The sequence below is a fragment of the Aegilops tauschii genome, chromosome 6 (assembly GCF_002575655.3).
Source record: "Aegilops tauschii subsp. strangulata cultivar AL8/78 chromosome 6, Aet v6.0, whole genome shotgun sequence".
In the NCBI taxonomy this organism is placed as follows: Eukaryota; Viridiplantae; Streptophyta; class Magnoliopsida; order Poales; family Poaceae; genus Aegilops; species Aegilops tauschii.
The window spans coordinates 110,115,097-110,140,030 of NC_053040.3; the positions used below are offsets into that span (position 1 = coordinate 110,115,097).

Below are 24,934 nucleotides of genomic sequence, written 5' to 3' on the forward strand. Positions count from 1 at the left end.
AAGAGGCCCAGGCCTCCTGCCTGGGATCCTCCTAACTACTCCTGGTGGTCGTCAGCGGCCTGCACATAGTAGTAGGCACCCTCGGTGTAGTAGGGGTCGTCGTCGACGGTGGCGTCTGGCTCCTGGGCTCGGGCATCTGGTTGCGACAACCAGAGAGAAAGGAAAGGGGGAAAGGGAGAGAAAAGCAACCGTGAGTACTCATCCAAAGTACTCGCAAGCAAGGAGCTACACTACATATGCATGGGTATATGTGTAAAGGGCCATATCGGTGGACTGAACTGCAGAATGCCAGAATAAGAGGGGGATAGCTAATCCTGTCAAAGACTACGCTTCAGGCCACCTCCATCTTGCAGCATGTAGAAGAGAGTAGATGGTAAGTTCATCAAGTAGCATCGCATAGCATAATCCTACCCGACGATCCTCTCCTCGTCGACCTGTGAGAGAGCGATCACCGGTTTATATCTGGCACTTAGAAGGGTGTGTTTTTGAAGGAAATATGCCCTAGAGGCAATAATAAAGTTATTATTTATTTCCTTATATCATGATAAATGTTTATTATTCATGCTAGAATTGTATTAACCGAAAACATAATACATGTGTGAATACGTTGACAAACATACTGTCACTAGTATGCCTCTACTTGACTAGCTCGTTAATCAAAGATGGTTATGTTTCCTAGCCATAGACATGAGTTGTCATTTGATTAACGAGATCACCTCATTAGGAGAATGATGTGATTGACTTGACCCATTCCGTTAGCTTAGCACCCGATCGTTTAGTATGTTGCTATTGCTTTCTTCATGACTTATACATGTTCCTATGACTATGAGATTATGCAACTCCCGTTTACCGGAGGAATACTTTGTGTGCTACCAAACGTCACAACGTAAATGGGTGATTATAAAGGTACTCTACAGGTGTCTCCGAAGGTACTTGTTGGGTTGGCGTATTTAGAGATTAGGATTTGTCACTCTGATTGTCGGAGAGGTATCTCTGGGCCCTCTCGGTAATGCACATCACTTAAGCCTTGCAAGCATTGCAACTAATGAGTTTGTTGCGAGATGATGTATTACGGAACGAGTAAAGAGACTTGCCGGTAACGAGATTGAACTAGGTATCGAGATACCGACGATCAAATCTCGGGCAAGTAACATACTGGTGACAAAGGGAACAACGTATGTTGTTATGCGGTCTGACCGATAAAGATCTTCGTAGAATATGTGGGAGCCAATATGGGCATCCAGGTCCCGCTATTGGTTATTGACCGGAGACGTGTCTCGGTCATGTCTACATAGTTCTTGAACCCGTAGGGTCCGCACGCTTAACGTTACGATGATAGTTTTATTGAGTTTTGATGTACCGAAGGAGTTCGGAGTCCCGGATGAGATCGGGGATATGACGAGGAGTCTCGAAATGGTCGAGACGTAAAAATCGATATATTGGACGACTATATTCGGACTTCGGAAAGGTTCCGAGTGATTCGGGTATTTTTCGGAGTACCGGAGAGTTACGGGAATTCGTATTGGGCCTTAATGGGCCATACGGGAAAGGAGAGAAAGGCCTCAAAAGGTGGCCGCACCCCTCCCCATGGTCTGGTCCGAATTGGACTAGGGAAGGGGGGCGCACCCTTCCTCCTTTCTCCTTCCCCCTTCCCTTCTCCTACTCCCACAAGGAAAGGAGGAGTCCTACTCCCACCGGGAGTAGGACTCCCCCCTATGGCGCGCCTCTCCCCTTGGCCGGCTGCCTCCCCCTTGCTCCTTTATATACGGGGGCAGGGGGGCACCCCATAGACACAACAATTGATCCTTGAGATCTTTTAGCCGTGTGCGGTGCCCCCCTCCACCATATTACACCTCGATAATACCGTTGCGGAGCTTAGGCGAAGCCCTGCGTCGGTGGAACATCATCATCGTCACCACGCCGTCGTGCTGACGAAACTCTCCCTCAACACTCGGCTGGATCGGAGTTCGAGGGACGTCATCGAGCTGAACGTGTGTAGAACTCGGAGGTGTCGTGCGTTCGGTACTTGATCGGTCGGATCGTGAAGACATACGACTACATCAACCGCGTTGTGATAACGCTTCCGCTGTCGGTCTACGAGGGTACGTGGACAACACTCTCCCCTCTCGTTGCTATGCATCACCATGATCTTGCGTGTGCGTAGGAATTTTTTTGAAATTACTACGTTACCCAACAGTTTTATTAAGTATCCGGTTCTAGTTGTCATAAGGTCAAGTTACAACTCCAAGTCGTCCTGCTACCGAAGATCACGACTATTCGAATAGATAAACTTCCCTGGAGGGGTGCACCACATAACCCAACACGCTCGATCCCATTTGGCCGGACACACTTTCCGGGGTCATGCCCGGCCTCGGAAGATCAACACGTCGCAGCCCCACCTAGGCACAACAGAGAGGTCAGCACGCCGGTCTAAATCCTATGACGTAGGGCTCTGGGCCCATCGCCCATTACGCACCTGCACGTTGCGAACGCGGCCGGAAGCAGACCTAGCAACCTCCATTACAAAGGAAGTCACGTTACGCGGTCCAATCTGGCGCGCGCCGCTCAGTCGCTGATGTCATGAAGGCTTCGGCTGATACCACGACGTCGAGTGCCCATAACTGTTCCCGCGTAGCTGGTTAGTGCGTATAGGCCAGTGGCCAAACTCAGATCAAATACGAAGATCTCGTTAAGCGTGTTATTTTGAAGTAACCGCGAACGCCGACCAAGGCCAGGCCCACCTCTCTCCTAGGTGGTCTCAACCTGCCCTGTCGCTCCGCCACCAAGATCCGCACAGAGGGCCGTCGGGACAAAGGTCCTTTCAGCCCCCAATCCGTGAATCACTCGCGGGTGCCCCACGAGCCGACCCGACTTTAGTCACCACTTGTATCATGTATAAAGTATATAGTATATACCCGTGATCACCTCCCAAGTGATCACGGCCCGATAGTATAGCACATCAGACGGACAAGAATGTAGGGCCACAGATGTAATACTAGCATCCTATACTAAGAAGGTAGGATTGCAGGTAAAGGTAACAACAGTAGTGGCAAAGACAGGCTATGCAGCAGAATAGGATTACGTAAAGCAGTAACATGCTACACTACTCTAATGCAAGCAGTATAGAGAAGAATAGGCGATATCTGGTGATCAAGGGGGGGGGCTTGCCTGGTTGCTCTGGCAAGAAGGAGGGGTCGTCAACAGCGTAGTCGGTCGGGGCACCAGCAGTGGCGTCGGTCTCGTAGTCTACCGGAGAGAAGAGGGGGAAGAAACAATGAATACAATGCAAACAGATGCATAACGATGCATGACAAAGCAAACAGCGGTGTTAGGTGTTCCCTAACGCGGTAAGAGGTGATACAGGCAAAGGGGGAAACATCCAGGAAAGTATTCCCGGTGTTTCGCGTTTTCGGACAGATGAACCGGAGGGGGAAAGTTGCGAGTTCGATATGTTAGGGATGTGTGGCGGACGAACAGGCTGCGTATCCGGATTCGTCTCGTCGTTCTAAGCAACTTTCATGTAGAAAGTATTTTCATCTGAGCTACGGCTTATTTTATATTAATTTTAAAAGATTTAAATCATTTTTAGGATTTATTTAATTAATTTAATTCAACCTTATCCAGAATAGTGTTTGCTGATGTCATCATGACGTCAGCAGTCAACAGAGGTGTTGACTGGTCAAACTGACGTGTGGGCCCAGTGGGACCCACCTGTCATACACTATTAGGTTAATTAGGGTTTAGGTTAAACTAATCACTGTTTAATTAAACTAATAGGTTAATTAGATTAATTAAATAGGATTATTTAACTTAATTAATTTAGTTGATTAATTAAATTTATTTTTATTATTTTTTATCTAAAACGTTCTGGGCGTGGGCCCCGTTTGGCAGTGGCCCAGAGGGCCATATTGGCTCGAGCGTTAACGGGCGCTGGTGCCCAGCCCGATTGGGCATACGCCCAGATCGACACGGGGGCGCCGGCCACAGGCGCAGCGAGGCCAGCCGCCGGAGGCGGCAGTGGCAAGGCCACGGCGGGGTGGCGCCGGGGCGCGGGGCAGCAGTCGGCTGCGGAGGTGGGCGCGGGGAGCGGTGGCCGGGCAGGGCGAGCAGCGGTGGCCTTCGGCTTCAGCAGCAGTGCAGAACGGGGCAGCAAGCGGGGCCAGCGCAGGCGGCGGATGGCGAGGCGGTGCGGTGTGGTGGCCGTGGCGGTGCTCGGTGCTCGGGACGGCGCGGTTGAGAGGGCAGGCGAGCACGGCGAGGCGCGCAAGCAGGGGCAGGGGTTCGTGGTGGTGGAGGAGCAACAGCAGAGGCGGCTCGAGGGGTGCGGCAGGGCGCCGCCAGAGGCTGGCTAGCAGCGTAGAGAGGGGGACGCCGAGGAGGCGTTGCGCGGCTGGAGCGCGGGCGCAGCGGGCGGCAGAAGTGGACGGCGGTGACGCGAGCGGCCGCGGCCGAGGACAGGGGAAGGTGGGCGCGGGCGCGGGGTGCGCGCGGGGTGTGTGTGAGGGGGCGCGGTCGTTGGCGCGTGCGGAGGCACGCCGGTCAGGGCGAGGGCGTGGTGAGCAGGGGCGCGAGTGTGTCGCGCCCGTGGGACGGCGTGGGCGCGCGTGCCGGCATGGAGCTGCGGGACGAGGGAGCAGCGGGGGAGAGGGCGCGGCCACGGCGGAGGGTGCGCGCGACACGGCAGTAGAAAGGAGGGAGGGGGAAGCTCACGGGGCCGGTAGGGAAGTGGCAGCGGGGCGCGAGGTGGAGGTCGGAGACGATGCGGCGAAGATGGGCAGTCCGGCGAGGAGGAGGCGCCGGCGAGGTCGTCGTGCGCCGAGGGCGAGGCGGCGTCGGGCGCGTCAGTTCCTTGCCCCCGATCTTGATCCAGATCGGGGGGAAAAGAGGAGTGGTGCGAGTGGGAGTAGTGTGGGGGGGGGGGGGTTAGGGTTTCGGGGGGTGAGGGGATATGGGGTAAGGGGGGTGGCCGGTTGGGCCGGTTGGGCCCGGCCTGCTGGGCCGAAGCCCAGTGGGGGGGGGTTGATTGCTTTTCTTTTCCTTTGGTTTTGTTTCCACCTTTTCTTTTTATTTATTTTCTTTTCTGTTTTATTTCACTTTAGAACATTTAGGCACTTTCTAACAAATGTTTTCTCCACAATAATTACCAGTGCAATATTTGGCACCCACCAAACATTTTTTTTCAATGTTAGAAAACTTTTGTTGTTTGCCATATTTTTAATTGATTTTTGAATCGGTTTTGAACTAACGAAAGATTAGCAACAGTAATCGAAGATTACATGGCATCATTAGGAGAGTTTCCTGTAGCCTAATTATCCGGGCATTACAAGAGGCGCGCGCCCCTCCCCTTGAGTCCGAATAGGACAAGGAAGGGGGGCGCCCCCCTTGCCTTTCCCCTCTCCCACTCCTTCCTTCCCCCTCCTTCTTGGACTAGGAAAGGGAGGGGCAAACCTACTTGGAGTAGGTTTCCCCCTCCTAGGGCGCGCCACCCCCTTGGCCGGCCCTCTCCTCCTCCCCCCTTTATATACGGAGGAAGGGGGCACCCCATAGAGAGAACAATTGATCTCTTGATCTCTTAGCCGTGTGCGGTGCCCCCCTCCACCATAATCCACCTCGATAATATTGTAGCGGTGCTTAGGCGAAGCCCTGCGTCGGTAGAACATCATCATCGTCACCACGCCGTCGTGCTGACGGAACTCTCCCTCAAAGCTCGGTTGGAACGGAGTTCAAGGGACGTCATCGAGCTGAACGCGTGCTGAACTCGGAGGTGCCGTGCGTTCGGTACTTGATCGGTCGGATCGTGAAGACGTACGACTACATCAACCACGTTGTGCTAATGCTTCCACTTTCGGTATACGAGGGTACGTGGACAACACTCTCCCCTCTCGTTGCTATGCATCACCATGATTCTGTGTGTGCGTAGGAATTTTTTTGAAATTACTACGTTCCCCAACAGTATAAATATTAACATGATCTGAAAATGTTCACCATGGATACTAAGAATGCTTAATGCCTATTTAAAACGGTTGAGACGTATTTTAAAATAAAAAGTAAAAGGAAAAAATAACCGAAAAATCCCCAAAAGAAACCAATAAAAAGGCACAAGAAAAGGGATTTTTTTCACCCTAGCTTTTATCCATTTCTTTATGCCACTCTAAAATTGTACATGTCACTGTTGTCATTCTTAGCTTTTAACAATGTATCACAAATATCATTCTGTCATGTCAATGTACGTTTTGACCAAACACAACAGGGAAAGGACCACACTGTCCTCGGTTCTGCAGTTTTGCTACTCAACCTTTTGCACTTTCATAGTTTTGCAGCACATAGCAATTTATAATACATTGTCAAAAACTAAGAGTGGCATAAGGAAAATGAGGGAAATCTAGAGTGGTAAAAAAAACCCCAAGGTAAGAAAAAGTAAAAACCTATAGGAACCTTTCCAAAACTGGGTGAAAGGTTCCCAAAACCAGTTGGTGCTGTGTATATATAGAACCTTCCCTCTGAACCAACTTAACGTTATTGTGCCGACCCATTCTAGCGATCGCTACAGGCAAGACGGTACTCGGTATCGCAATAAGAGAGACACGACTCTCACATCAAATAGGAGCTCCTGTTAAATATTACCTGCGTCCGGGCTTATTAGTGCCCGTCGTATTTTGGCTTAAAGTTTGACCATACATTTGACTAATAAAATGTTAATGCATGTCACCAAAAATTGTATCGTAGGATTCATATTTGAATGTAGTTTCAAATGTTACATATAACTTATATTTTATTAGTTAAAATCATGATAAAAATATGACCCTAAATATCAGGAACCAGTAAGCCCAGAGGTAGTAGTTCTTATTTGACGCTTAGTCCACTAGACCAAGCTGAGCAGTTTCCTAGGCCGAGATAGTAGGTGTTAATGCTCCTTCAGTTTGTTCTTTCGTTATTGTTTTTTCCTGGTTTTCTTTGATTTTTTTTGGTGTTTTCTTTGTTCCTTGTTTTACTTTTTCCTCCTGGTTTCCTTTTCCATTTTTTTAATTTTCTTTTACCTTTTTCTAATTCATAATCACTTTCTAGGAACAGTAAACAATTTTCTTAATATTTTTTAAATTCATGAACATGTTAAAACATATATTTGCTAATTTTCATCTTGTTGAAAACAAGAGTTTTAGCTAACCGATCTGTGTGCCGAAATTCATGTTCGTAACAGGTTGTGTCTATTTCTGTGTTGGCACCTCATTAGGCCACCCACAAATCTGTGTTCCTATCTTGTTTGCTTGCTTTTCTAAAAATATTTTCTTTACGCTGGATTCTTTGCTACCCATTCATTGTGTTCAAAGCGACATTTCGAGAGCTGAGAGAGAGAGAGAGAGGAGGGGGGGGGGGGGGGGTAGGCTGACTCCAATTTGATTCCCTCTCGATGCTTCCCCTCTGTCCTTTTTGAAGATTAATATGCCCTTGTTTGCTGGTGGTGGTTCGAGTCGGTCGCCTAGGTTGTTGTTGCTATTATTCTCTCCCTCCTCCCTTCCCTATTTTTTTGTGCGCATAACCTTCCCTGTTAATTTTGTTTGTCTATTTTGTAGATCAGGCGAGTTAGTTTTGTTGATTTGGTGTGGTCTGGTAGACCGCGAGAGGGGTCTTCCAAAATCAGTGCTTTTACGAAGGGAATGACGCGAAAGTCTCATGGTTGCAGAATCCAACCATTTACAATCATATTACAAGAGGCTCAACTCCCAACAAACACAAAGCAATGCTTTCAACAAAGGAATAACGCGAAACGGTATTGCCTGGTACAGACGAATTAAGGCCAGACCTACTGTTTTCACCTGAAAGATGAGGTCAGATAGCCAAAGCAACACCAAAATGATGTCAAATATTCTACCGTAACCACTTGGTGACCTAACGAAGACGATACTGACGTGCATGACTCTAACATGGACATTGCCACACGACTAATAATCATGCCCGCCCACGCTGTCAATCCATCCAGGACAAAAACCGTCCATGGAGTCACGATAAAATTTTGATTTTCGGCCGGAAAAAAATTCGGCCGAATTTGGGTCATCTTGCCTTGGCCCGTTATATGTCCCTTTCGACCAAATAATTTCGGGCCGATTTTTTTTGGGCCCAGCCAAATTTCTAGAGAATTCCTACCGTGGATCTGAGACAAAACCAGGAGACCGAGCGCCCTAACCCTAGAAACCTCATTTCCTCTCGTTCTCCTCTTGTGTGCGACGCCGCCGCTGCACACGGTGAACCTCTCGTTCTCCGGCCAAGGCGCTCCACATCCAGGGTCCACTAGCTTCCTCCACCCCATCCATCTCCTCTCTGTTGCTTCTCCATGGTCACGGCCTGGCGCTCGACGGTTGCGGCAAAGGAGCTGACGGTGCACGAGCGGCAGGAGCACGGAGCATCGACAGCAGCATGGAGAGCGACCTCTTATTGGGAAGGTACATCCTCTTACGAGACGTTCCGTTTTCTAGATCACCAAGTTGCGAGACGTTCCGTAGATAGCGAGAGCTGTTCCGATCTAGGCGGCTCGATCAAATTGATCCAGCCCAAACTAGCGCAAATTACTAGTCCGGCAAGCTGCACGGACGCCCGGATCAATTAAGCTGCCTGCATGTGTGCTTCTTTGCTAGTTTTGATGTACGTGCGCTACCGCTGCTCTTGATGAAGCACTATAAATCAACATGACGCGACTCACCTGTTTCATGGCCTTGTGAAGTGGTTTTTATTCTGAAATGAAACGGGATTGCTAAATACCACTCGACTCAGAATTAAGAAAGTCTTAGTCAACACTATATTCGTGAGATCTTACATGAAGATCCGTATAATTTCTTTTAAATCTTTCTTCTTTTTTATGTGTTATGGCCCCGTTTGATAGCTCTGCATTTTCTAAGTATTTTGATAATACTACAGTTTTTCTAAATACTATGGTTTTAATTACTTTGAGCTGTTTGGCCTAAAAAAACTGTAGTATTTATACTACAATATTCCTCAAAACGCAGTATTTTCTCTGTCAAATAAAAAGAACCCCGGACCTCTTTTTTTAAAACAGAGCCGGCGAAGAAAACAAGCCTGTTGCTTCGTCCTCGACTCCTCGTTCACTCCCAAGCCGCCGCCGCTCTCTCGTTGCTGGAAATCATCTCCGTCGGTTCCCGTGGACAACAAAGAGACGACCATGAAAAAAACAGCGACTACGCTCGGCTATCATCTGTTGCCTTCTCTTGTCAAGGAGGCCCATAGCATGAAGCCAGCAGACCTTGCTCGCAGAGCAAGACACAAGACAGCTCCTGCCGCCTGATGAAGATTGCAATCACCGCCGCTCCTACTTCTCTTTGTGCGACTGCTACGTACGGTGCCGGCCGGCCGACGGCAGGTCGAGTCACCTCGCCGTAACTGAGAGGAAGGAGTTGGTGACTAGCACAGTGCACGGTGTTCCTCATCTTTTGTAAGCTGCAGGCAGAACTTTGGGCGTCGTCATTGATAGTTTGGCAGTGGACTTTGTGCATGTGGGTGGCCTTTTTGCATGGCCGTTGGGTCTGCAACGGCTGGGTAAGCTAAGGAGAAAACGCTAGCTAGCTATTACATACGTTGGTATATACAGCACTAGCCAAACAGCTCAAAGTATTCCCAATACTTCAAAATACTGTAGTATGTCAAAACTATAGTATCTTCTACCTACATACTAAAATGCTGTAGTTTTTTAATACTTTGGTTTTTTAATACTTTACTATCAAACACAGCCTATGTTACTTGACTGAGGCTTTGAAGATCCGGGTGCCCCGACACCCCCTTATCGAATCTGTTCAGCAATTTGAAGATTCATGCAGTATACTAGCTAGCAGCAGAATACAGTGTTAGGGTAATTAAGCAAGGTAATTTATGGAGACAAACAGGGCAGCTCCTAGGCTGTAGCAGGGAATAGCAGGCATGCAGGAGGTCAACAGATGTCACCGTGGTAGGCCTGGCAGGAGGTCACGGAGGACAACCCATAGAGCGATGCACGCGATGGTGAAAAACGATAGAACTGGCCCTTTCTATAAAGTTCAGCACAAAATGAATCTCTTTTAAAAATATTTCACAAAATGGTTCTTTTGCATGATATCCGGGCCTGGGACATCATGCTAAACAACATGATGTCCTGGTCAAGGATATCATGAATCGACGCTCACCGTGCCACGTCGGTCCGGACACAATAGCATGACGCCCCTGGGAAGGCGCTATGCTTTAGCATGACTCCGTGACCCTGGGCGCCATGCATGTAGGTGCACTCAAAATACTTACTTAGTAGCTAGCTTATTGATACTTGCTTGCTCGGAATATGGGCATGCAAAATACTTCCTTAGTAGCTAAGCTAGAGCAATAAAAAACCGAATGCGTAGTCAGCAGCAGCTAAGCTAGAACAAGACCAATAGAAAACCCTACACGGGACTTGTTCGTGGTGCTGCAGTTACCTATGAGCATCTACTACATGTTGTAAGATTGATCTTGTGGAAGCGTTCCTACTCCCGCGTGAGGTTTTATTGATCGATGACAGAAGCCTTGTCGTGGCTTACAAGCAATGCCCGATCGCTAGAGATACAGGCAGTTACATAAGATACTACGAGAGGTTTAAGGGAGGAGATAGATCGGGAGTTGAGATTACATGCGTACATGACTCTAATTCTAATAACACCCTCCTTAGTCTCAACTATCCTAGATTAAGATTGTTCTTGAACTCTACAAATGACTTGACTGACAATGCTTTTGTAAATCCATCTGCTACTTGATCTTTGGAAGGAATAAATCTTATCTCTAACTTCTTCTCTGCAACCCTTTCTCGAACAAAATGGAAATCAATCTTAATGTGTTTGGTTCTGGCATGAAAGATTGGGTTAGCAGATAGATAAGTTGCACCTGACAGGAAGTGCGTTGCTGTTTTCTTCCCAATTCTGCAAGCAAATATTCCAACCAAATAATTTCAGCAGTAGCATTTGCCAAGGATTTGTACTCAGCTTATGTACTTAACCTTGACACTGTTTCTTGTTTCCTGGCTCTCCAAGAAATAAGATTAGAACGAAAAAAGATAGTAAAACCTCCAGTTGATTTTCTGTCGCCACTATAGCCTGCCCAGTCAGCATCAGAGAAAGCACTCACAAGAGTAGAACTAGAGCATCTAAACTGAAGTCCCAAACTCACAGTGTGCTTAATTATACCGTACAATCCTTTTGACAGCTGTCCAATGAGCGGAGGTAGGAGCATGCATGTATTGACAAAGGGTTGCAGAGGGATGAGTTCCTGTGGGCATCATGGAGCTGAAGAGGGATGAGTTCCAAGCTCTTACTCAAGGAAAGATGACATTGTCGGAATATCTGAGTCGTTTCACGTAGCTGGCATGTTATGGAAGGGCAGATATTCCAACTGAAGCTGACAAGACTGTCAAGTTTTTGCAGGGGCTGAACCCTGGGTTGAAGGACATGCGCTTGTCAACAAGGCTATACTCCAGGAGAACTCTAGGAGAGAAGTAGAGGAAGATCATAAGCATAGAGCACCATAGAATCACCATGGGGCAAGTAGCTCACGACAGAAGATAGCTACATGCATGTCAAGCCATCAAGGACCAATAACACATTTCAGCCCAATGCATATAAGACTCCACGAGTTGAAGTGGGAGGTAATCATGCTAATACAGTTGGAAAGTCATGCTTCAGTTGTGGGAAAAAGGGTCACTTTGCTGTTGCATGTCCCAACAAGAACACCGGTCCCACTCCCGTGAAGTTCAATTTGGGTTCTGTAGCTAAGACACCCACAACAGGACGTGGCCGAGGCATTCTCAATACACCCAGGAGTACACCTAATGCACCAGGACGTGGCAGGGTCAACCATGTCACCATCGAGCATGCTCAAGAAGCACCAGATGTTGTTCTTGGTATGTTCCCGATCAACTCGTATTATGGTTCAATACTTTTTTATACTGGAGCTTCTCATTCATTTATTTCAAGGAGTTTTGCTGAAAAACATGATTTTTGAACTGACGGTTTGAACTTGCAAATGGTAGTGCAATCACCTGGGGGTATTTTAAGGACTGGGTAGAAGTGTCCTTAAGTGGTCATAGTTGAGGAGTAGAGTTCCTAGAAAATCTTATCTTGATAAACTCCAAAGGCTTGGATATCATTTTAGGAATGAATTGGTTAAGAAAACAAAAGGCATTTGTAGATTGTGCTAGGACCTCTGTTACTTTAACAAGCACTGAAGGGGTCATTGTGGAGTACCAAGCCAAGATTGCACCTCGACTTGAGGTTGATTCCATGTTGAACAAAGTTAAGGAGTTAACGGTTGAGGACGTTCGAGTAGTGAAGAGGGATCCACATCTCTTTCCGGAGAATTGCTTGGATTGCCACCAGACCATGAGATTGAGTTTGTCATTGAGTTAATACCAGGCACTGCTCCTATTGCAAAGAGACCCTATAAAATGACAACGATTGAATTAGCTGAGTTAAAGAAGCGAATTCAGGAGCTAGAAGAGAAGGGTTATATTAGGCTGAGCACATCACCATGGGGCGCACCTGTGCTATTTGTGAAAAAAAGATGGTAGCATGCACATGTGTGTGGATTACCAAGCGCTGAATGCAACAACTATTAAGAATAAGTATCCCTTGCCAAGTATTAATGACTTATTTGAACAGTTGAAGGGAGCATGTCTATTTTCCAAAATAGATCTCAGATCAGGATAACACCAGTTGAAGATTCGCCCATAAGATGTTCCAAAGACCGCCTTTGTTACTCGATATGGTCTCTATGAGTTTTTTGTATGTCATTTGGACTTACAAATGCACCATCTTACTTCATGTATCTCATGAATAGCGTATTCATGGATTGCCTAAATAAGTTTGTTGTAGTGTTTGTCGATGATGTTTTGATCTATTCCCGGAGTGAAGAAGAGCATGAGAAACACCTTCGGGTGGTTTTCGAGAGGCTAAGGGCTCATTAACTATATGCCAAGTTCAGTAAGTGTGGATTCTAGTTGAAACAAGTGGACTTTCTACGACATGTCATCTCAGCCGAAGGAGTTGACATGGATCCAACAAAGGTGGAAGCAGTACTCAGTTGGAAGCAACCTAAGAATGTGTCAGAGATACGCAGTTTCCTTGGACTAGCCGGGTATTAGTAGAAGATTTTTCCCGGATCTCAAGGCCTATGACTCAATTGTTAAAGAAGGATAAAAAGTTCGAGTGGTCAGAAGCTTGTGAAGCGAGTTTCCAAGAACTCAAGAGGAGGTTGACAACTGGTCCAATACTGGTATTGCAGATATTCCACTAGATTTTGACGTTTATTGTGATGCTTCTCAGCAAAGTTTGGGATGCATGCTTATGAACAAGAGAAAGTTGTAGCGTATTCATCGAGACAGTTACACCCTCATGAGGTTAACTATCCCACACATGATTTGGAATTAGCTGTTGTAGTGCATGCCTTGAAAACTTGGAGGCATTACCTTATTGGAAATCGGTGTGAGATATACTCGGATCATAAGAGTTTGAAATACATTTTCACACAACTGTATATGAATCTCAGACAAAGAAGGTGGCTAGATTTGATCAAGAACTACAACCTCGGCATTAATTACCTCCCTAGTAAAGCTAATGTTGTAGCTGATATACTGAGCAAGAAGGTCTATGTCAACAATGTGATGATTCAAAAGGAAGCACAAGAAATTTATGAGGAAATTGCAAGCTGAACATGTATGTGAACCTCGCAGAAAATGGTGAAATGTTAGAGGTTAAGTTTACTCTCCAAGATCAAGTGCGAGAAGTGCAGAAAGATGACAAGGGCATAAAGAGATTCGAGAGAAAATCAAATTTGGCGAAGCACCCGACTACAGAGAGGATGAGAGTGGAAGCATATGGTTTTGAGACCGTTTGTTGGTGCCAGAACGAAAAGAGATCAAGGACACAATCATGAAGGAAGCTCATTACTCAGCGTACTCAATACACCCTAGAAGTACAAAGATGTATAATGATCTTTGGGGTAATTTTTGGTGGTCTAGCATGAAGCAAGAAATTGCCGAGTATGTTTCATTGTGTGATGTATGCCGAAGGGTCAAGGCGAAGCATCAGAAGCCCGCGGGACTACTGCAGCCACTTAAGATTCCAGTACGAAAATGGGAAGATATTGGAATGGACTTCATCACGGGTCTTCCAAGGATCTTCTGGATTTGATTCTATTTGGGTTATAGTGGATAGATTGAGCAAGTTAGCTCATTTCATTCCGGTAAAGACTACCTATGGTGGAGAGAAGCTTGCAGAGTTATATATGGCAAGAATCATCCGCACACATGGTGTTCCTAAGAGGATAGTGTCAGATCAAAGTACTCAGTTTACCTCGTGCTTCTGGAAGAAAATACATGAGGTTCGAGGAACTAAGTTGGATTTCAGTACAACATATCACCCACAGACTGATGGACAGACTGAGCGGGTAAACCAAATTCTTGAAGACATGCTTCGGGCTTGTGCTTTGACATCAACGTAGTTGGGATGAGAGTCTTCCTTATGCTGAGTTTTCTTATAACAACAATTATCAAGCAAGTATAAAGATGCTCCTTTTGAGGCTTTATATGGACAGAAGTGTCGCACACCTCTTAACCGGCATGAAGTAGGTGAAAACCAAGTGTTCGGTCCTGACACATTGGAAGAGGTGGACAAGCAAGTGAAAATGATTCAAGAAAGGTTGAAGGCAGCCCAGTCTAGACAGAAGGCTTATTCGGATAAACGTTGCCATGGCATATCATTCAAGATAGGAGATGATGTGTACTTAAAGGTATCTCCACTACATGGAATGCGTCCTTTTGGAATCAAGGGTAAGCTAGCACCATGATACATTGGTCCGTTTGGGATTACCGCTTGACGTGGAGAGGTAGCCTATCAGCTGGCACTCCCAGAGAAGTTGTCAAATGTGCACAATGTGTTCCATGTGTCATAGTTAAAGAAATGTTTTAAGAAACCCAAGGAAGAGATGCAGAAGACTTCACTGGACAACATTGAAGTCAAGTATGATTTGACGTATGAATAATATCCTATCATCACTCTTGATGAGCACTTGCGAACAACTAGGAGAAAGGCGATCAAACTTTGCAAGGTGCAGTGGAGCCATCACAGCGAGAAGGAAGAAACGTGGGAGCGAGAAGATGACCTCAGGGAGGAGTTCCCAAATCTGTTCTCTTAGCTCTGAATCTCAGGTCGAGATTCCTTGCAAGGGGGGTAGAGTTGTCACATCCTGATTTTTTCTGGTTGTTTAATTTTTTTTAAAGCTAAGGATTTTGCAACATGGTCTTATACTCCAATGAGTTAATTTAGAGTACGTCAGGGAGAAAATAATTTTCTGTAATATCCCGAGTCTATTTAGTAATTTGCAGTATTTTTTATTGAAATTTTCTTGTCTATTTTCTTTTATGGAATTCTCGTATTTTCTGGAAGCCATTTGGTTTTTATGTTCCTGTTACTTCCTATCTAGCTATTTAATTCCATAATCAATATTATTATTGATTTCTTCCCTGTTCTCATTTGGTCCTTGGACCAATGGACACTTTCAAGCCATGCCATTGTTGGCATGACTCACGTAACAGTAGCATCTCCTCTATTCTTATTTTTTTTTTCTGTCTATTCTTTTGGCCACCAAAACAACCAGGCCCAAGGCCCAGCGATGCAGCAAGCCGCTCGGCCCAGCCGAGCACGCGAGCAGACGCTCATCTTCCTCCTTCCCCACCTACGTTGAAACATATTCGTTCATCGAAAAGGTGTGGTAGCACCTGGGGGTCCCGACACCCCTTTATCTGTCCGTTCCCCTTTGCTAAGATTCGTGCGGTTGTCTAAAATTGCAGAGCGTTTGCAGCAGCAGCATGCTTTATCAGGCGAGTTGACCGAGCTAATAGCCCTCTCTCTACACGCGAGTAGGTCGTAGCCTCACTGTTCATCGTTGGAGCTACTGTAATACCCTTGTCTCGACAGGAGTGCCAGGCAGCCCCTGTTGTAAAGGGCAAATTTGACAATTTTGACCTCGGGACGAAATCATTTCATAGAATGAACTGCCCGTGAAACTATTTCACTCCCCTGACCTTTTTGTGTAGCGCCCGCCACGCCAGCGCCACACCCTACTATGCAGCGCCTAGCGCGGCGGCGTTGCACTCCTGTCCACCGTGGCAGCCCCTGGGCCCGCACCCAGCAGTGCAGCGCCTCCGGGCTAGGCGCCACACATGTAATGTGCAGCGCCTATGGGCTAGGCGCCACACATGTAATGTGCAGCGCCTAGCGGCTAGGCGCTGCACTGTGACTTATCCAACCACTTGGCTGGGCCCCCCTCCCCCACCCCCCCCCACACCACACACTCTCTCACTCTCTCCCCGAGCTTTGCCCCTCTCCCACTCTCTCCCCCTCTCAAATCTTCTTCCAAATCTTGCAAATTTGAAGAATTTGTCCGTGGATTTCGAAGTCAAACCCTCCCTCAAGGTAATATTCTCCGATCCCCTTGTTTTGATCCAAGTAAAGTTCTCCCATTGCTCATTTGTTGCTAGTTTGGGGAAACCCTAGTTTTGTTTGGATCTAGAGATTTGCATGGAGATGTGAGATGTTTGTTTGCCAATTTCTATGATTGGGCTTTGTTAGTATGCTAGGGTTATTCTTATGGGTGTTCTTATGTTGGTGCTAGGGTTATGGTTATGGTTGGGGTTAGGGTTATGGTTAGGGTTAAGGTTGTTGTTTCATATATATTAGGGTTTGTATTCCGTGTTAATCCTTGGATTAGTACTCATGGAAGCAATGTTACCTTGTGTTCTTTGAATGCTTATAGGGATGGGAAGAACATGTGTGTTTGTTCATCGTGGGGACAAAGACGCCTTCTTGAAAGGCAATATTGAACCGGACCCGGATGAGCTTGACATGGTGTTTGATAGTAGTCCTAGCTATGCGGAGCTCTTGCACCAAGTGAGGAAAGATTTGAATTGGATGGACCCTAGTGATATCGTTGAGTTGGAGGAAAGTCATAATGTAGGTTTAGGAATGCACATCCGTTGGAAGACAATGCGTGTCAACTCGGAGCAACGTTGGGTTGCATACAAGGAGATGGTGGCCGAATCACTAGACAAGGCTCTTGAGTTATTTGCAACGAAGAAGGTTGATTCAAGTTTGTATTTGGACTTGAACCGGAACCCCTCCCCTTTGGTTGCTAGTAGCCCCCCACCATTGAAGCGAGATGAAATTGTTGAACCTCTTTTGACCCAAGAAGTGAGGCCAACATTGAGCCCGTATACAAACAACCAAGATGAATCTTTGCAAGAGGACAATGATGAGTATGCGGACGATGACAATGAAGTTGATCTCCATGACAACAATGTGGGTGATCTCGACAAATATCATTTGCAAGAGACAATGGACCATTCCATCCCTTTTTCCCGTGCATATGCATCAGACTCAGATGACGATGGTCCCGATGAACAAGTTGATGCGGAGGGGTTCACGGTGAAGGAGGCCGAAGCTTTCGAGAAGGTATTTGGTCGGGATCATCGGACTACATTGTTCAAGGATGTTAGTCTCGCGGATGAAGCCGTGGTAGATGGTGGCCAATGTGTACCTCTTGGGGTTAGGCCAAGCTCTCACCGTGATTTGGTAGACGACAAGAACCGGATTGCTAAAGGTTCTAAGTTCGACAGCTTGTTGGAATTGAAGATGTGGGTCGACAACTACTCGGTTACGCATTATCGTCCACACAAGGTGGTGAACTCGAACGTCAATGTGCGCTTCACGGTTGCATGTGCATGTGAATATGAAAAGGAGGTCCAACTTGGACTTACAAGAGGCCGTGGTGGTGGTAGAGCTCGTGGAAAGGAGGTCCAACTTGGACTTACAAGAGGCAGTGGCGGTTGTCCGTGGATTGTGCGTGCAAGACCATGGAAAGGAGGTCCAACTTGGCATGTAGTGAGTTGTGTGCCAACTCACATGTGCCAAGGCAAAAGGGTGGATGGCAAGATTGTGTCCCAAGACCACAAACAACTCACGTCCGAATTCATCGCTTACAGGCTCTCCAACTCAATATCCACACTTCCAACAATGAGCGTCCAACATGTCATTGACCTTGTGAAAGCCATCTTTCATTACAAGGTGAAGTACGGCAAGGCATGGAAGGCCAAGCAAGCCGCATTTAAGATGTTGTATGGTACATGGGAGGAAGCATACAACCGAATCCCTAGGTTGTTGTTAGCCATGGCCGCGAGAAACCCGGGCATGGTTCATGTGGTTGAGCCTCATGGGCACCAAACAACGGTTCATGAAGGAAGGAAAGTCAGAGTATTTGGCCGTGCTTTTTGGGCGTTCGAGCAATGTGTGAGGGCTTTCGAACATTGTAGGCCGGTCATCGCAATTGATGGCATGTTCTTGACCGGACAATACAAGGGCACCTTGTTGGTTGCGATAGCAAGTGATGCCAATAACCGGGTGTTGCCATTGGCATTTGCTTTGGTTGAGGTGGAAAACAATGACAACTGGGAGTGGTTTCTGCATCTTTTGAGGACAAAGGTGTTACCCGCTCAAAGGGAAATTTGTGTCATATCGGATCGGAATCAAAGAATTCTTAACGCCGTGGAGATTGACATTCCCGGGCATGCTCCGTTGCACCATCGATGGTGCATGAGGCACTTTTGTTCGAACTTCTATAGGGCATGTGGCCTTAAGGAGTTGGCCGATAATCTTCAAGATTGTTGTCTCGCTTTCTCCGATAAGCGCTTCGCCACTTTGTACAACAAATTGCTCGCACACAAAAAACTTGATCCCGGGGGTCAAGAATTTCTCAATAGGCACATCCAATACCGGAACAAGTGGGCACGTGCTTTTGATGAAGATGGCCGGAGATACGGTCAAATGACAAGCAATATGGGCGAATGCTTCAATAGGGTGCTCAAAGGTGCACGTGGATTACCCGTGACGGCAATAGTTCAATACACATTTGACAAGATGAATGCGTACTTTGTAAAGTACTCGATGGAAACCGATGCACAGATAGCGGGTGAGAACCCACGGAAGTACAAGTACAAGTTCCCACCCAAAGTTGATGAATGATTGGTATTTCAATCACGGAAGGCGGACTCAGAAGAAGCTATATTATATGACAACGAAGAGTGGAAGTACGAAGTGAAAGAGCCAGGAGGAACCACAAACGATGGCCGGCAACATGGAGGTCGGGCTTTCAAGGTGTCGTTAACACAATGTGATTGCACTTGCGGGAGGCCATTGTTGCTTCATCTCCCATGCTCACACTTGTATACCGCCGGTCGCGTTAGGAATGTGGACATCAATCACCCATGCACCGTGAGGGAGTCGGAGTTCTCAATCATGACGGTCAAGAAAACATGGGCTCCCCGCTTTCACCCATACTTTGACCAATCACAATGGCCGGAGTATCATGGAGTTCAACTATGGCCGGATCCGGAGTTGAAGGTTGTTAAACGGGGTAGACGTAAGACAAAGCGTCTTAGAGGCGACATGGACGGATGGGGCCATGGTGGGCGCCGCAAAACGGGCAACGACCAATTCCAAGAGCCTCGTGAGAGCTCCCGTTGTGGGGAGTGCAAAGGTCATGGCCACAACAAAAGAAAATGTACGAAACCAAGGAAAAGGTCCAAGAAAAATGATGCAAGCACAAGCCAACAAGGAGCTACACAAGGGAGCCAACCAAGTGGTAGCCAACCTAGTGGTAGCCAACCTAGTGGTAGCCATCAAGTGCCAAGCCAACCAAGTGGTTGCCAACCTAGTGGTAGCCAACAAGTGCCAAGGCAACCAAGTGGTAGCCAACAAGTGCCTAGCCAACCAAGTGTTAGCCAAAGAGGATCTAGGCAACAAAGAGGTCGGAAACTTGGACTTACAAGAGGCCGTGGTGGTGGTAGAGGTGGTGGTGGTGGTCTAGGCCGTGGTGGTGGTAGAGCTCGACGTGGTGGTAATGGCCGTGGTGATGGTCTCGGCCGTGGTGATGGTCTCGGCCTTGGTGGTGGACTTTGCCGTGGTGGTGGACAAGGACAAGTTCGTTATAGAGGAATGTTTGGATACCTAGATGGACCGTTTCCGTATGTTCCTCACTAACTATAATGTATCATATGTTCTTGTTTTTTCATATGTTCTTCTTTTTCATATGTTCTTCCATTTGTTCTTATTGTCCTTACTAACCATTATGTTTCACTCATTGTAGGTATGGCGGCTTCCCAACCCAACAAACCAACGATGAAGGAGGATGGCGAAGATGAGATGGCGGGATGGTGGGAGAAGGCTGTGAAGAAGCTTAGAGAGGAGGATGCAGCCAAGCTAAAGAAGAAGAAGGAAGAGGAGCTTGAGAAGGAGAGGAAGCGAAAACAGACTGCGGCAAATGCGATGCGCGCTAGGGAGCAAGCGTTGATGAGGAAAGTTGAGGAGGCACAGAAGAAGCGTCAACATGATTTTGAAGAAAGAACCATGAAGCTTTGGGCAATTGCAGCTGAAAAAGAAGAGAGGGACAATCAGATATTCATAGAGAGGGTGGTTAAGGAGGCTCACCTCATAAGAAAAAGGGAGGAGGAAGAGGAAGAAGAGAGGAAGAAGAAGAAGGGAAAGGGGCCTTGCTCTACGCAATAGAGCTATGTCATCCTCTTCGATTTGGTTGTGAACTACTTTGTCTCCTCTTCGATTTGGTTGTGAACTACTATGTCTCCTCTTCGATTTGGTTGTGAACTACTATGTGCCGTGAACTACTATGTCTCCTCGATTTGGTTGTAAGAACTACTATGTGCGGTGAACTACTATGTCTCCTCCTCGATTTGGTTGTAAGAACTACTATGTGTCGTGAAGTAATATGTGTTATGAACTACTATGTGTCGTGAAGTACTTCGTGCATATGTTCTTTTCGCAGTTGTTTGCTTGCTACGTATCAATCCTACTTCACATCTGGGCGCTGCAATCTACAGTTGTTACTTACTATGTTTGCATATGCTAAAAAATTCACTAAGTCCAAGTGCAACGCCTAGCATCTGGGCGCTGCAATCTACCGTGTGGCGCCTAGCTGCTGTGCCTCTCTGGATAGCTACAGACCTGTGCAGCGCCTAGCCTGGAGGCGCCACACTCTACAGTACAGCGCCTGCCGGCTAGGAGTTGCACAGTAGAGTGTGGCGCCTCCAGGCTAGGCGCTGCACAGGTCTGTAGCTATCCAGACAGCAACAGAAGGTATGGCAAGTTATAGACCCGTGCAGCGCCTAGCCCGGAGGTGCCACACTCTACTGTGCAGCGCCTGGCAGCTAGGCATTGCACAGTATAGTGTGGCGCCTCCGGGCTAGGCGCTGCACAGGTCTGTAGCTATGCAGACAGCAACAGAAGGTATGGCAAGTTACAGACCTGTGCAACGCCTAGCCCGGAGGCGCCACACTCTACTGTGCAGCGCCTGGCAGCTAGGCGTTGCACAGTATAGTGTGGCGCCTTCGGGCTAGGCGCTGCACAGGTCTATAGCTATGCAGACAGCAACAGAAGGTATGGCAAGTTACATACCTGTGCAGCGCCTAGCCTGGAGGCGCCACACTCTACAGTGCAGCGCCTGGCCGCTAGGCGTTGCACGGTATAGTGTGGCGCCCCCGAGCTAGGCGCTGCACAAACACTTAGCGAATTTTTTGCCTCAAACTAGAGGCCTACCTTCTGTGGCTCTCTGGATAGCTACAGACCTGTGCAGCGCCTAGCCCGGAGGCGCCACACTCTACAGTGCAGCGCCCGCCGGCTAGGCGTTGCACAGTAGAGTGTGGCGCCTCCAGGCTAGGCGCTGCATAGGTCTGTAGCTATGCAGACAGCAACAGAAGGTATGGCAAGTTACAGACACGTGCAGCGCCTAGCCTGGAGGCGCCGCACTCTACAGTGCAGCGCCTGGCAGCTAGGCGTTGCACAGTATAGTGCGGCGCCTTCAGGCTAGGCGCTGCACAAACACTTAGCGAATTTTTTGCCTCAAACTGGAGGCCTACCTTCTGTGGCTCTCTGGATAGCTACAGACCTGTGCAGCGCCTAGCCTGGAGGCGCCACACTCTGCAGTGCAGCACCTGCCGGCTAGGCATTGCACAGTAGAGTGTGGCGCCTCCAGGCTAGGCGCTGCACATGTCTGTAGCTATCCAGACAGCAACAGAAGGTATGGCAAGTTACAGACCTGCGCAGCGCCTAGCCTGGAGGCGCCACACTCTACTGTGCAGCGCCTGGCAGCTAGGTGTTGCAAAGTATAGTGTTGCGCCCCCGAGCTAGGCGCTGCACAAACACTTAGCAAATTTTTTGCCTCAAACAGGAGGCCTACCTTCTGTGCCTCCTCCCCCCCTCTACTGGGTCATTTTCAGCCACAGTTCAACAATTCGTATAATAAACATTAAGGTTCAAAAAGGGTTCACCACAGACATCATTTCTTAGAAAGGACCATCACAATAAGTTCAAGTTTAACATAGAGCTACCACCACTCCAAGTTCAACGACATAACAAATTCCACATTCCTAATAGGTACGACCACTCCAAGTTCAGCGACATAACAAATTCCACTCTAAGTTCAACATTATAAAAAAATGACGATGACTAGTGCTTTCCACGCTTGCTGGCTCCTCCCCCCTCTTGACGCTTATCTTCTTCACCTTCCTAGGAAGAGGAACCCGCTCCGGCTCTGGCTGCGGCTCCGGTTCGTCCACGTCATCTACATAGTCATCCAAATAGTCATCCAAAGCCGCCATCCGCGAGGTGCCGACCGTCCTTTTGCCTCTTTGGCCTCTTTGGGTGAAGTCTTCAGGTGTGTACTTGCTGATTCCCGTCCTAGGCTTCAACTCGTATGCAGACCGAGCCTGGTACCTCCCCACGGTCATATCATCAGCAACCTATGCATCAACAGAAGATATGGAAAGACCGTGTGTGAGGATATAGTTAGCAATGCATCAACAAATGGATATATATCATCGTGACATACCTCTTGGGTGACCACACCCACGTCCTCATCCTCGAAAGGTTCACCATGGCCCTGCCCCGAAGCGGGATCTGATGGTGTCACCGACCTAGACCGTTCTGGTGATACATACTCGGGCTCACGACAACCGAAAAGGTTTGATAGCCGCCTTAACTTTTGGCCCTGGCGCTGCAACATGTACAATTGAATGAGACATGGAACATAGCAACAAATGTTAAGTGCTAGTTTGAAGGAGATGTGACCTTAATGAATGCTCGAAGTGCACCTTCCCCATCGCTTTTGCCAGCCGGGGTTGTTTCCAGAATAGTCTCGGTCTCATCAGCTGCTTTCTTGATCTGGGCACGCTATGAACAGAAACGGTATCAAAGTGTTAGGCAAGCGAAGATGTGAATAGTGCGAATGGAAAAGCAAAAAGGGCTAACCACAAAGTTCATCATTGGAGCTGAAGGGATCACTGAGTTGCCTTTCCTGACTAATGCGTTGTACTGGTGCTGGGCTACCTCATCAAAAACGGTGGGTTCTTCCAGAATCTCCTCAGCATACGCCGGCTGGCATACCTCCACGCGGGTACTTGCAAGAAACCATGTGAGATAGTTGTTGAACGCGATCGGGCAGTGCTCACGAAGCTGGGCTCGTTTTCCAGCCCTTGCTTGCTCCACACTAAGAGCGAACTGCACGACATACTTCCTGTGATGCTTGGCCCAATCCTTGATCTTCCGTTGCTTTTTCCTATCCAACCTGCAAGTTAGAAACAGAATATTAGCATCATCGAAACCGTCGAGAAGCTGCTAAGTGCTCAAGGTTAATTATATCTTACGCGTGTAGCAACTTGTCCGTGTCCTCCCACTCCGGCGGGTGTGGCTGGAACAAACCAAACTGGCGGAACACCCGATGTGGCAGGTGAAGCTCAACCGCCCAGTTGCATACCAGTGGGCACCGCATATGCCAGAGATCCCTATCCCTAGTGCACATCGGATTCAGCCTGAACTCTATAGGGTTACCAAAACTCTCTCCTTTTCCATGCGGCTCCCATTCCACCTGCAAAATGGGATTGAATGCAAAATTGATATCGAGTTACGATACAAGCATGATAATCACTTATGCAATGTCGGTTCACCTGCTCAGGCGTGATCACGTCCAGCTCGCTCTTGTACAACTTGTACATTACCGAGGGATCATCCGTCATCTCATTTAACACATCCCACTTGCAAGCCCAAGTGGGGAGCCGTAGTGGGTCGTCTTTATCGTCCCAATCCTCGTACTTCACGGTCTTCGGTCGTCCAACCGGCAAACGCTCCCAGCTCCATATGGAAAGTGCGAGGAGACAACCACCAATACCTCAAGTGTGCCTACAACAGGCTTCGTCCAACTGCACATAAAAGAGAACATGGTCAAATTTGCCGCAAGAGCGCATTGGTAATGTATCAATGAAGTGAAAAGGAAACAACTTCATACCTGTCGATACAAGTAAGCCAGTGTCGCCGAACCCCAACTCCATTTGCTATCGAAGACGGTCAACACCTTCAGCCACATCCATGGAGCATTCTTGCCTGTGCCATCAGCAAACATTGTCCTGGATATCACGTACCACATGTAGACACGAGCATATGTCTTCACCATGTCCTCATTAGCATCCTCAGGGCAATGACTAAAGTTCAATGATATCCACATGAAAGTAGCGCCCGCTGCGACTCTTTCCTTCTTCTTATCTTCTGCTTCTGGTTCCCGAGGCTCCGGAGGAACCATACCGATAAGGGCATGCATCTGCGCGCGCCACCCATCAGAATCGGTGTTCATACATTAAGGATTGCCACCGATAGGAAGACCGGTGATCGTAGCAATATCCTACAGCGTCACGGTCATCTCCCCGGTCCAAAGATGGAAAGTGTGTGTCTCCGGCCTCCAATGATCAATAAGCGCGGTGAGTGCTGCAGCATTGTTGGGTGGCGTCGACTGGCGGACCAACTGAATGAAAGGGAGAAGTCCT

General features: G+C 47.8%; 2 protein-coding genes across 2 annotated transcripts; one reads left to right on the forward strand and one right to left on the reverse strand.

Moving 5' to 3' along the window:
- Positions 1 to 8,211: 8,211 nt before the first annotated feature.
- Positions 8,212 to 20,837, forward strand: LOC141025331 (uncharacterized). Its single transcript, XM_073500639.1, has 2 exons — positions 8,212 to 8,438; positions 20,197 to 20,837. The coding sequence occupies exons 1-2, from the start codon at positions 8,330 to 8,332 to the stop codon at positions 20,613 to 20,615; spliced, it is 528 nt and encodes a 175-aa protein (XP_073356740.1). The 5' UTR covers positions 8,212 to 8,329; the 3' UTR covers positions 20,616 to 20,837.
- A 1,609-nt stretch (positions 20,838 to 22,446) lies between these two features.
- On the reverse strand, positions 22,447 to 24,400 carry LOC141025869 (uncharacterized). Its single transcript, XM_073501797.1, has 7 exons — positions 24,396 to 24,400; positions 24,286 to 24,316; positions 23,370 to 23,732; positions 23,190 to 23,291; positions 22,951 to 23,115; positions 22,625 to 22,861; positions 22,447 to 22,536 (listed from the first exon to the last, which is right to left on the reverse strand). The coding sequence occupies exons 1-7, from the start codon at positions 24,398 to 24,400 to the stop codon at positions 22,447 to 22,449; spliced, it is 993 nt and encodes a 330-aa protein (XP_073357898.1).
- Between the last annotated feature and the right edge of the window lie 534 nt (positions 24,401 to 24,934).

Bases quoted from the DNA above. Each gene is read 5' to 3' on its own strand.
- LOC141025331 (XM_073500639.1), top strand. From the start codon at position 8,330: ATGGTCACGGCCTGGCGCTCGACGGTTGCGGCAAAGGAGCTGACGGTG. The intron at 8,439-20,196 runs GTACATCCTCTT...CACTCATTGTAG, and splicing joins AGCGACCTCTTATTGGGAAG to GTATGGCGGCTTCCCAACCC.
- LOC141025869 (XM_073501797.1), bottom strand. The intron at 23,733-24,285 runs GTATTGGTGGTT...AGCACTTAGCAG, and splicing joins CTGTTGTAGGCACACTTGAG to CTTCTCGACGGTTTCGATGA. The intron at 22,537-22,624 runs GTGAAGAAGATA...TGTTGAACTTAG, and splicing joins GGGTTCCTCTTCCTAGGAAG to AGTGGAATTTGTTATGTCGC.